The sequence below is a fragment of the Eschrichtius robustus genome, chromosome 12, assembly GCF_028021215.1.
Source record: "Eschrichtius robustus isolate mEscRob2 chromosome 12, mEscRob2.pri, whole genome shotgun sequence".
NCBI lineage: Eukaryota > Metazoa > Chordata > Mammalia > Artiodactyla > Eschrichtiidae > Eschrichtius > Eschrichtius robustus.
Window position 1 is genome coordinate 7,006,912 of NC_090835.1, and position 12,373 is coordinate 7,019,284.

General features: G+C 42.8%; 1 protein-coding gene across 2 annotated transcripts in view; it reads right to left on the reverse strand.

Annotated features, from left to right (window-relative positions):
* Nucleotides 1-2,895: 2,895 nt before the first annotated feature.
* IRAK2 (interleukin 1 receptor associated kinase 2) overlaps nucleotides 2,896-12,373 on the reverse strand; it is a 57,514-nt gene continuing 48,036 nt past the window's right edge. The window contains exons 11-13 of one of the 2 annotated variants that reach the window (XM_068557741.1): nucleotides 7,241-7,441; nucleotides 4,844-5,135; nucleotides 2,896-3,867 (exon numbers count right to left, since the gene is read on the reverse strand). In XM_068557741.1, the coding sequence (XP_068413842.1) occupies nucleotides 3,761-3,867; nucleotides 4,844-5,135; nucleotides 7,241-7,441 (600 nt within the window). In that variant the 3' untranslated portion in view covers nucleotides 2,896-3,760. Of the gene's footprint in view, nucleotides 3,874-4,843; nucleotides 5,136-7,240; nucleotides 7,442-12,373 lie in introns of both variants that reach the window. The other variant, XM_068557740.1, reaches the window with a different exon arrangement.

The following is a 12,373-nucleotide window of genomic DNA, read 5'->3' on the forward strand; positions in this document are numbered from 1 at the left end:
AGGGGAGCCGGGTTCCCGAGGGCTGCTCCCTGCCACTCAGCGCTGTCCCCCTTAGCAGGACGCCTTCAGATCCAGATACGCTCATCGAACCCACACCAGCATCATCACTCCATTTACAGAGACCAAGTGACAAAACACAGAAAATGACAGAATTGGAATTAGAAATTAGAAACTACGGGGGAAAAAATAAAAAAGACTACACAAAAATGTAAAATATCCTTCTGGCAAAAAAATATAAAAGTTAAAAAACAAGGTACAAACTTGGAAAAATATTTGGAACACGTGGCAAAGGGCTGATGTCCCTACTATGTAAAAACTCTGGCAATAAGATATTTCAGTGGGCAAAGGAAATGAACTGATGAACGAAACAAATCAAGAAATTTGTTATATTTCATTTTAACATATGAAAAAATGGCTCCATTTCTGTCATTTAGGGAGTACAAATAAAATTATGTTTTCACCCATTAGGTTAGCAAAGATCAAATAGAGTGATAACATTCTTCGTAGCTGAGGATGTGGGGAAACGCACTCCCATACATCACCGTATTGGTGAAACCTCCTTGGAAGGCAGCACCATTGGGAGCAGGAAGAATGGAAACAATCTCAGTACCCGGCAAGTGAAGCTAGTTACGTAAATTACAGAAGGACCATACAATGGAATACCGGGCAAAAAGAATGAACTGCTCCAAAAGTAATGTTGAGGAAGAATGGCCAAAAAAGATGTGAGAAAACACAGGTTCCAGAATGAATGAAAATACCCTGTGTACAGCAAAAAATAATAAATGAGAGAGGAGTGGAGCCTCGAGATAAAATGTTTTTAAATGCCTGAGAGTAACCGCTCTGTATTTGTGTGTTTCTAACTACTTTATTGAGATATAATTTACATACCATAAAGTTCACCGATATATAATTCTATGATTTTTTTTAGTACATTTAGAGTTGTGCAACCATCACCATAATCTAAGTTTAGAACTTTGCATCACCCTAAAATCTTGTGATCATTACCACTTCCCTCCCCAAACCACTCCCCCTCCACACACACACACACACACACACACACACACACACACTTCTAATTTCTGTCTCTATGGATTTGCCTGTTCTGGACATTTCACAAAAATGGAATCATACAATATATGATTGGCTTCTTTTACTTAGCATTATCTTTTCAAGTTTGCCCATGTTGTAGCATGTATCAGTACTTCATTTTTTATGGCTGAATAATAGTCCATTGTATGGATATACGACATTCTGTTTAACTTTTCATCTTTTGATGGACATTTGGGTTGTTTCTACCTTTTGGCTATTATGAATATTGCTGCTATGAACACTGGTGTGTAAGTTTTTGTATAAATATGTTTTCATTTCTCTTAGGTAGATACCTAGAGTGGAATTGCTGGGTCATATGGAAACTATGTTTAACCTTTCCAACTTTTCCTAAGTGGCTGGCCATTTTACAATCCCACCAGCAATGTATGAGGGTTCCAATTTCTCCACATCCTTGCCAGCACTTGTTTTTGTCTGTCTTTTCTAGTCCAGCCATCCAAGCAGGTGTGAGTGGTTATTTCATTGTGGTTTTGATTTTTTTTAATACCTAATAAAATTTATTTTAAATACCTGATAGAAATGACAAAACACATGACAAATGTTTAATTTTTAATATACATGATAAAGTCACTGGAATGCTCTTAGTAGTACCCACATTCAGAGAAATGTTGCTAGTATTGCAATATTTGTCAAGATAAATCTATCTCATTTTAATTGGAATTTCCAGTCATTCTCAGAAACCTCTTTAGAAGATATTTTTCCCCCAGGGGTGTCTCTCTGTATGGTGGTTTTGATTTTCATTTCCCTAATAACTAATGAGGTTGAGCACAAAGATTTAAAAAAAAAAATTTTTTTATCATCTCTGGTAGAATCCCCAAACTAGTAACACCCATTGCCTCTGAGGAGAAGAAACGAGGGACTAAGGTCCCAGTGGGGAACCCCCCATGTAATCTTTTGTACTGTTTGGGTTTTTTGTTTGTTTGTTTGTTGCTGTGTGCATATATTAACCTAAAAAAAGTCAGGCCTTACCTCTAGGAATTCATGGAAAGACACCTTGGTGCTCATGAACCCCTGGAATTCATATACAGAATTGTGTATGTATGAATTTACAGCTTGCTGGAGGAAGAAAATCCAAAGCTTTCATAGATTCTCAAAGTGGTTCTCTGACCTCTTCAGAAATTTGTGAAGCCCTGGTCTGGAAATGCAAATCTGTCTGGGTAATATTACCCAGTTGGCAACTGTCCTCTATTGCTCAAAATGCTTTGGAAACATACTGCTCATAATTTTAAGGTGCTTACCACATGCCAGGTCCTGTTCAGGGCACGTAACACGGACTCTAGTTGAATCCTCACAGCCACCAGAGTTCAAGACAAGGGTGGGACTTCCCTGGTGGCACAGTGGTTAAGAATCCACCTGCCAATGCAGGGGACATGGGTTCGATCCGTGGTCCGGAAAGATCCCACATGCCGTGGAGCAACTAAGCCCATGCGCCACAACTACTGAGCCTGCGCTCTAGAGCCTGCGAGCCACAACTACTGAAGCCCGTGCGCCTAGAGCCCATGCTCCGCAACGAGACGCCACCGCAATGAGAAGCCCGCGCACCGCAACGAAGAGTAGCCGCCGCTCGCCCCAACTAGAGAAATCCCACACGCAGCAACGAAGACCCAACACAGCCAAAAATCAATAAATAAAATAAATAAATTTATAAAAAAATAAAAATAGGACACGCTGAATTTAAAAAGACTTGCAACGTGACTTTTCAGAAATATACCCACTGCAATAAATGTTAGGTACGTGACAAAAATAAACGCTTAATGTCTTTTTAAAAATTTATTTAATAAAACAGGACAAGTGCATTTTCAAAGTACTTCTGTAGCCATGTCTCACCCGTTCCTCCCCAACAGCCCAGGGAGGGAGGATGAATGCATGTTACTTACAAGGAAACTGAGGTTCCAGAAATTAAACTAGCAGCAGAATCAAACATGAACCTAGTTCCCCTGGCTCTTCATCCAGCCATAAATAATACATATTCTCTAAATAAAAACTCCATTTAAAATATTAGCGTTAGTGGGATGGGAGGATAAAGGTGCAGAGTGGGCATTAAATAAATATCTGTGGGTTGCAAGATTTCTGAAAGAGAAAGCAGAAAATCTCCAGAGCCTTCTGCCAGGTGTCTGGCATTCGTAAAACTTGAGACCTTGAGGAGGGAGTGAAGAACCGAAATGGGACACAAGTTGAAAGTCTTTCATGTAAAGGTCATGGAAGTTTGCAGGCAGTTGGTGGCAAATATTACCCAGAGATGTTAGCTTTGGAAAGTGCCATCAGCGCTCAGAATGCTCAGTCGGTTGTCGAGGGTGAGAGCCAGGCAATGGCATCTATTGGGGTGGTTATCGTCACATGCTCCCCGGAACCACAAAATCGCCCACATCCTGGGCTCATGTATCAGGGTTTCCCCTTCAGTCTCCTGATAACCCAGAGCTCTGACTGACAAATCTCAGAAAGGAAGAGGACTTCATGGATTTTTGTGTCTCTGAAAGCTGAGGTCCCGTCTCCCCTAACTCACTCTGGTAAAATGGAAGTGTCTCTGCCGCCACCCAAGGAAAGCTGATGTTTGGTGTTTCCTGGGAGATCTTGATTCTTCCTTAGATCTTTTTCTCGAATTGACGTTCATTTTTCCAATGGAGGACGAGGGTCCTCAGCTGTGGTCAAGTCATCAGGGGCCAAAAAGCTCAATGCTATCCAGTTTCTCTTCTTTGTAGAGCCGGATATTCTCCATCAGTTTCTTTTTGGCCTCATTGATCTCAATTTTCCACGAAGTCTCTGTAGCTGACATTCAATGGAAAGTAAAGAACTTGAACAAAAGGTATTTGGAAAGAGTTGTTATAATTCTTAGAAAGTCAGACTTGGTCACAGTTTTTCACTTAAATCGGGCTTCTGAATCAGGCCCTGAGTGGAACGAGCACTATCATTGCTTCTGCCTTTTCAGGGAAGGCCTGTCACCTGCCCCCACCTTTCAGAGAGGAGGGGCTTCCATGCTTCTCCCCTGAGGGGTGGGGGGCAGTGTTAGAATGAAGCTTACACTCTCTCTCTCTTCTTCCTCTCACCTCCATGTGGGAGGAGGAACAACAGGAAAGGTCAGAGCCTGAGACATTCACAGAGCCACGCGTACCAGGGGATGAGGACGCTGAATTGTAAAGGCCTTCCGAATTTTTATTTCAGAAGGAAACCTGGTGTGTTTGGACCCCAGAGTCAGAAATAGAAGCTACCTTTGGAAGCAGCTGGCAAGGTGTGAAGTGAGGATGGAGAGGCGGCCGGCAACAGACCACAAGGGGCTTTGCTAGTCCCAAGGGAGAGTTTTCACTTGGTCTCTAAGTGCAATGGGGAACCACAGAAGGGCTTTAAACGAGGGGTGACATGAGTTGTTTTTAAAAACCACTCCGGCTGGCCCCTGGAAGAAGAACTGGTGAGGGGCCCGAGCAGATCAGGGAGGCCACAGGGAGGCTGTGCGGTCATCCAGCAAGAGGAGAGTAGCTTAGATGAGGGGTAGGGGTCTGGGGACGGGCAATGCAGGGAAGCAGATGGAGCCGAGGGATGTTAAGGTCAGTGGACAGGACTGCGTGAGGGACTCGACCTCGGGGGCCGGGGGAGAGGGAGGATGGCTCTCTTGGCGCGGCCAGCTGGCAGGTGAACAGCTGGATAATCAAATGAACGCGTGAATGAGGGAGAGAAGGAATAAATGATAGGCTGAGTTGGGGACATAAATGAGAGTGTATAAGGACTCAGATCCCACGCTTACCATCCTGAGGAGGTTCTGGACTGGCGCGGGCCTCAGAGGAGGAGTCAGCTTCCACTGCCCCACCAGCCGGCAGCTCGCTTTCTCCATCCGCTGGGGGGGGACGCGAGGCGGCAGCCCCGGCCCAGGGTGCCTCCCTCATGGAGCAGGACGCTTCGAAGCTGGAATTGTCCACGTCGTCCGTTTCTTCCGGAGTATTGGAGGAAGAGCCTGTGTGCTCGGAAAGACCACTCCAAGGGAGCGACGTCTCCTGGCCTCTCAGCTGCTCTTCCACAGCAGCCACAGAGCCACACACCTTTGGGAAGAGAGACAAGGGCACTCACTGAGAACTTTTCCTGAAATTAAAAATCTACCAGGTCTCCCAGGCCGAGAGAGACAGAGAGAGAGAGAGAGAGAGAGAGAGAGAGACAGAGAGAAAAACGCACCACAGGCACAGAGATACAGATATTTGTACTTTTGCTGGTTGAGACCCTGGGTCTAGCTGCCCCAGCAATGCCTATCCTGCCTGCAGTTTGGTTAAATGAGCAATAAATCATTCATCCACTCATTCATAGGCTCCCTGCTTCCTTCTCTGTTACGTGTTTACGTGTGTGTCTGTGGGTCGAATCTGATAATTCGAGTTGAGTTTCTATCACTTTCAACTAGAAATGCCCTAAGTAATATAGATATTGCCCTTGAGGGCTTTTCTGGTTAGGGAGGTTAGGAAAATTAGAAGCAGGCAGGGAAGGAATATTTCTTCTTTACACACACACACACACACACACACACACACACACACACATAAATGGCACACAAACCTACCCTTAGTAAAAATAACAAATTTCATTTGCTCAGTGCCTTGCAATTTACAAAGCACATTTGACACATAATGTAAATGAGTTTTTATAAATAAAAAATTAAAAGATCAGAGAGGTGAGAGGTTAAGTTCCCTGCCTAAGGTCACCCAGTCAGTGAGTGGCAGAGCTGACCACTAAATCAAAGTCCGCTTGTCTTCAAGGCCATGACCCCACTGATCTGTCATCTTCCTAGCTTGGTTGTGAAATACTGGGGACAATGACCATTTTCATTCCTTCTGCTTCGATTGCTCTTCATCTGGTCACACATCACTTCCTTGGGAAAGTCCTGGGCGAGGCCCCCATAATATGCTACACCAGCGCTCACCAGATGGTTACTGCACAATGTCTGTGAACTCCAGGAAAGTGGAACTGGGCCTGCCTTGTTCCCCGATATATCCCCAGGGCCCAGCACACCACTGCTGAATGAGTGACTGAACACTGCGGCACTCGGGCAGCTGGAGCACAGCCTAGGCTGAGAGCGGTGACTTGGTATCTAGCTCCTGCCACGTCCTGGTGCAAGAGGGTAGACCTGGGGCTGAGCCAGGAGTCCAGAGGGCTCTGACAGAAACTCCCTCTGGCCTCATCTCCCCCTCTCTCGGCCTTGACATCTCCATCTGTAAAAGGGGAGGCTTGGGCTATAGCACTGGTGTTTGAAGATTTTTTTTTTCAGCTACCAAACCCTTTCCTCAAATAAAATACTGAGAACCCAATACAATTATGAGAAGTGATAGTGGATGTCTGGTTCGAGTCATGGGTGGGGCCTGCAGCCATCCACAGCTCTCTTCCTGCCAAAAGGTACTCCCAAGGAGCCCCTGTCAGACACCACTTGAAAATCACTCTGTGGGATGATGTCTATGAGCCCTCTCAGGCAGTTATTTTGTCCTTAGAAAGGCCTAGTAAATTTGGTGCCCAAATTTACACTTGTTACCATGGAAACCCCCTCTACATATCCTGTCCATAGGAAAATATTTTATCCTCTGTGGTGGTTGATGTCTGCCTAGTCCATGGGCTAAGGAATGATCCCCTTCTCTGGAACCTGGCCCTTCCACCTTCCAGGCTTGACCCCCTGGCCACCAGGTTTATATACTGGACCCCCCACCTTACCTGATTGGCCAACAGGTAGACACCTGACCCTAGCTAAGCCAATCAGTTTCTCTCACTAAGAGGTTGGAATTGGGCCGCTCAGTGAAGACAGAACTATGACATGTAAATGAATACGGCTGTATCCCCTGACCAAGAGGATGGAGGGAATGAGAAGGGGCCTACAGAGAGGAGGAGGAATAAAGCCGGTTCACAGAAAGCAGACGGACTTCTGTTATATCCGAGGGTGTGGTCCTGGGCACCCTCAGGACCAGACTCCAGTTTGGCTGCTGTGAGCTCCAGCAGATACTGCTGTTTGCAAACAAATATGGCCCTGATGTATGAAATCACTTCTCGGTAAAGGCATCGGTAAAGGGATCGTGACAGAGCCCCTGGTAAAGCAGACTCATGCAGCCGGGGAAGTGAGGCCCTGCGGACGCAGGACAGGGCTCATCGCTGGGGGAAGGCTGAACGTTAGGCTCACCTCCGCCAGGCTGGCGCTGCGCCTCCGCAGGCACAGGCAGGCGGCCGTGGCCAAGGCCTCGGCGCAGGCCTCCGGCAGTCTCCCTGCTCTTTTCTCCAGGTACTTCTGGCAGATCTCCTTGGCCATCACTTTCTCCACGCCTGTCTTCCTGGAGCAGAGCCATGTGGTGCTGCTGGGAATTTCACTGAGGAGTAAATCCTTCTGTGGGAAGAAGAGTGGAAACACCCCCGTGTAGGCTGCAGGAGTGTGGATTCTAACCACCCGTGCCCCACCCGCCTCCAGGATTGCACCAGAGCGGCAACGCTCAGAAACCCAACAGTGTTGTCAAAAATAATTGCAAGGATCCCAGGAACAAGTAAAACAGCCAAGAAGTGGAGAATTGTTAAATTCCCCCCACGTACAGGGCATTCCATACCACACTCGTAAGCCCCGTCAGGCAGGGGCTTAACCTTTCTAGGCCTTCGGTTGCTTCATCAGGAAAATGGGGATAATAGGACTAACACAAAAATTAAATGACACAGTGCATCTAAAGCATAAAGTGTGATAAAGTGTGATACTTGACACAGAATCAACATTCAATAGTCTATTAGTGATAATAATAAATAGTAATAATAGCTATCATTTATATAGTACTTACTACGTGCTGAGCACTTTACTTACACCAATAATTCATCTTATTAACATTTACAGGAAAAATCTCTCATGATATAAAATAAACATTTTAGGATGTAGGATTCTGACCCATGTATATTTAATAGGAGATGTACTATATATAATATTATGTATATTTTTATATTTTAAATTTTGTATTTACATGTTACAACATTTTATGCTACTTAGAAAGCAGAAATCTGAACTATTCCTAAAACAGAAGATATGCTGTATAAATAATAATAAATATATTACTATATATTTGTAGAGTACAAATTGTATGTTACATATTACATTGCACATGTATATATTTACTTATTTGCAACTTATATAAATATAAACCTACTTATATAAATAGGTTACAAATATATTACTTGTACTGATTAAATATATTAAATATAGGAAATTAATATGTAATATAATTATGTATAATACTGATTGATATAGTATATAGTGCGTTAATCTATCATATATTAACATATGAGATGTTAAAAAAATATGAAACATATGTATTTTTTTATGTTTGTGGTTAATTTATGTAAACACTGTAACATTTATATATAAATTTTCCATGTATATTCTACATATATACATATTTATATATAAAATATTGTATACTTTAAACAATATGTTTTATATATATACATATTTGTAATGATATTTCATGAATATACAGTATTTTATATGGTTACACATATAACTATATAAAACATTTTATATAACTATATATAACGTACAAATATATAATATATAATACTTTAAATAACTATATAAAATATTTATACAGAAATATTTCAATACACTTTATATGTTATATGCTACATGCATTACATAAAAATATTGTATAATACTTCATGCTATATAAAATGCAAAAATTGAAAATCCATGTTATAAATAATATAAAATATAAATATATATTTCAATATAAATAATATAAACTGTATGTATATACACATGCATAGAATAAATACCAGGGGGCAGGGTGTAAAATATTAACAGTAGTCATCTCCAAGAATGATTTCTATTTTCTTTTCTATATTTTCCTATATTTACTAAATGTTCTACAAGCCTGTTTTGCATTTATATTTGGAAAAATAAAAGGGTTTTTTTTGTGTGTGTGTGTGTTTTTTTAATAAATTTACTTATTTTATTTATTTATTTTTGGCTGCGTTGGGTCTTCGTTGCTGCGTGCGGGCTTTCTCTAGTTGCGGCGAGCGGGGGCTTCTATTCCTTGTCTTGTGTGGGCTTCTCACTGCGGTGGCTTCTCTTGTTGCAGAGCATGGGCTCTAGGCGCACGGGCTTCAGTAGTTGGGCTCGCGGGCTCTACAGCGCAGGCTCAGTAGTTGTGGCGCATGGGCTTAGTTGCTCCGCGGCATGTGGGATCTTCCCGGACCAGGGCTCAAATACGTGTCCCCTGCGTTGGCAGGTGGATTCTTAACCACTGCGCTACCAGGAAAGCCCTGTGTGTTTGTTTTTAACATCAACAGTTCCTGACCTCCTATAATTCGTCCCCATCTGTTAACTATGGCCTTCAGAAACCCCAGATTTTGTGACAATCTGGCCCCTGCAGACCTATCCCATCTCCTCTCCTCCCTCTGTCCTTCTAGCTCACTGTACTCAGCCACTCTGTCTCCTCCTTCTATCTTGGAAGCCCCTAAGCTCATCCTGCCTCAGGGCCTTTGCACTTGTTCTTCCCTCTGTCTAGAATGCCCCTCCCTTGAGCTTTATCGTGTCCTGGTCCCTCCCTTCATTTGGGTCTCTGCTCTGGTGTTACCTACACCAAGAAGCTTTCCCTAACCTAAAACAGCCCTCCCCCAACTCTTTCACTCTGTCCCCTAACATTACTTCACATTTCTTCATAGCACTTACCACTGGCCTGGAATTACACATATTTTCATTTACTTAAATATCCTTTGTTCTCCTCCCCTAGAATGAAAGCTCCAGGGCTTCCCTGGTGGCGCAGTGGTTGAGAATCTGCCTGCCAATGCACGGGACACGGGTTCGAGTCCTGGTCTGGGAGGATCCCACATGCCGCGGAGCAGCTGGGCCCGTGAGCCACAATTATTGAGCCTGCGCTCCGCAACAAGAGAGGCCGCGATAGTGAGAGGCCCGTGCACCGCGATGAAGAGTGGCCCCCGCTTGCCGCAACTAGAGAAAGCCCTCGCACAGAAACGAAGACCCAACACAGCCATACATAAATAAATAAATAAATAAATAAATAAATAAAATTTTAAAAAAAGAATGAAAGCTCCAGGAGGGCAGGAACTTTAACTTTGTATCCTCAACACCAAGAACAGTACCTGGCAGAGAGTAAGTTCCTCACAAATGTTTTCACATATTGTACACGCTAATTTATTTTCTGGTTAAGTTTCTTCTTTTTTGTGTAATTTTATTATTTTTAATAGAAGTGATTCATTAAATGTAAAACTAAATTTTTATTGCTCCATACAGCTTTGTATACAAATACAGTTATAATTCAGAGTAAAATATTATCAGAGATTATCAGACATGGGTTGTGATATTTGCTTCAAAAACAAAACAAAATAGTCCCCACTCTGCCTCAGTTTCCCAATTGAGAAAATGGGCTGTCTAAGGATCCAAAAAATACCTAGACACCTGACACCATCAGTAATTCAATACCTGGAGACTGAAAACCTAAAACTGGCAAGGGGTTCATTTTTAAATGCCCTTTTGCACAATTCTTTCATGTGAGCTCTGCCTTTTTAAATGTTTATCTTTTTAAAAAGTGTAATGGTGGGACATCCCTGGTGGCACAGTGGTTAAGAATCCGCCTGCCAATGCAGGGGACACGGGTTCGAGCCCTGGTCCGGGAAGATCCCACGTGCCGCGGAGCAACTAAGCCCGTGCGCCACAACTACTGAGCCTGCACTCTAGAGCCTATGAGCCACAACTACTGAGCCCGCATGTCACAACTACTGAAGCCTGCATGCCTAGAGGCCGTGCTCTGCAACAAGAGAAGCCACCGCAATGAGAAGCCCGGGCACCGCAACTAAGAGTAGCCCCTGCTCACTGCAACTAGAGAAAACCCACATGCAGCAAAGAAGACCCAACGCAGCCAAAAATAAATAAATAAATAAATAAAATTTATTTTAAAAGTGTAATGGTATTTAAAGTTGACAAATCTGTAAATAAGAATAGAAGCGTATTATTTACGGATATGGAGGTTACCACCATCTGAAACAAATGAGAAACTGTGCGTAGTGATTGCCCTGAAGGAACGGTGTAAGAAGACGCTCCCCACTTGACTACCGCCCATGAAATCCTGGGTCTCACCCAGTAACGGCCATCACGAGATGCCGTCCTCCATCAAGAACACTCGGAGGCAGAGTGACGGGGAACTTAGTAATGGAGGGACTCAGCAACTCCACCTGAACCCTGATGAAGCTTAGTACTAAAGGAGGGCAGTCTGCCGCCCTCCTCAGGCTGTGATACAAAATAAAGTACACAGAACCACCTAGACCATGATTCTAATCAAGTCTCAAGGGCTGACAACCAGGGCACAGGAAACAGGGGGAACAGAGAAACAAGTTAAGGATACAACAAGATGCAATCAGAAAAATCCAGCACGTGAGTCTACCACAGAAGTGACCCACTTTATGCAAAAATGCAATGCCAGGCAGAAAGGAAGGGGGGGAGGGGCGCCGTGAGAGAACCAAAGTCTTCAGAAACACGTCACCTTGCTTGCATCTGGTTTCAAATGAACCAACTTTAAAAAGCAATTTTTGAGACAATTTGGGACATCTAAATATGAAATGGGTATTAAATGATAATAAGTAATTAAGAAAACTAAATTCTATGGGTGAAATAACAATATCTGGGATCTGCTTGAAAATACACCGACAAAAGTGGTTTGGGGGATGCAAAAGAAATAAGAAAAGCATGCTGTTGATAACTGATGGGATGGATGAATGGAGATTCCTTATATTCTTTCCTTGACTTTTGTGTATGTTTGAAATTGTCCATAATAAAAAGGGCTTTTTAAGGAAGTGGGCGTCCCTGAGGGCAGGCCAGGGAAAGAGGCCTGGAGTAGTTGCTAGGTGCTGTTACGTTTTCTAAGCCAAGTATGCAGATTACTTGAATTAAACATTTTAATTAAAGAGAAATTATTCAAAATCAACAATATTATTAAAAACTTTTTTTGTTGTTGTTAAAAACTAAAATAGAAGCAGTTGAAGTTTGAGGGCAAAAGTTAACCCTTCCCCTTATTTCAACTCTCCAAAGGCAACCCTTTCTAATAGTCTGGATTATATTTTTCTAGAGTTTCTGCTATAAAAGTCCACAGTTATAATCACTTTAGTTATATACAATAATTATAATTGCAAACAATCTCCTAAGAGCTATTAAAATAAGAGTAGTAATAATAATAGCTACCACACAGAGTGCTTACTATGTTCTAGTCACTGTTTTAGGTACTTCACGTATTATTTAATCTTCACTAAACCCTATCAGGTAGGTACTATT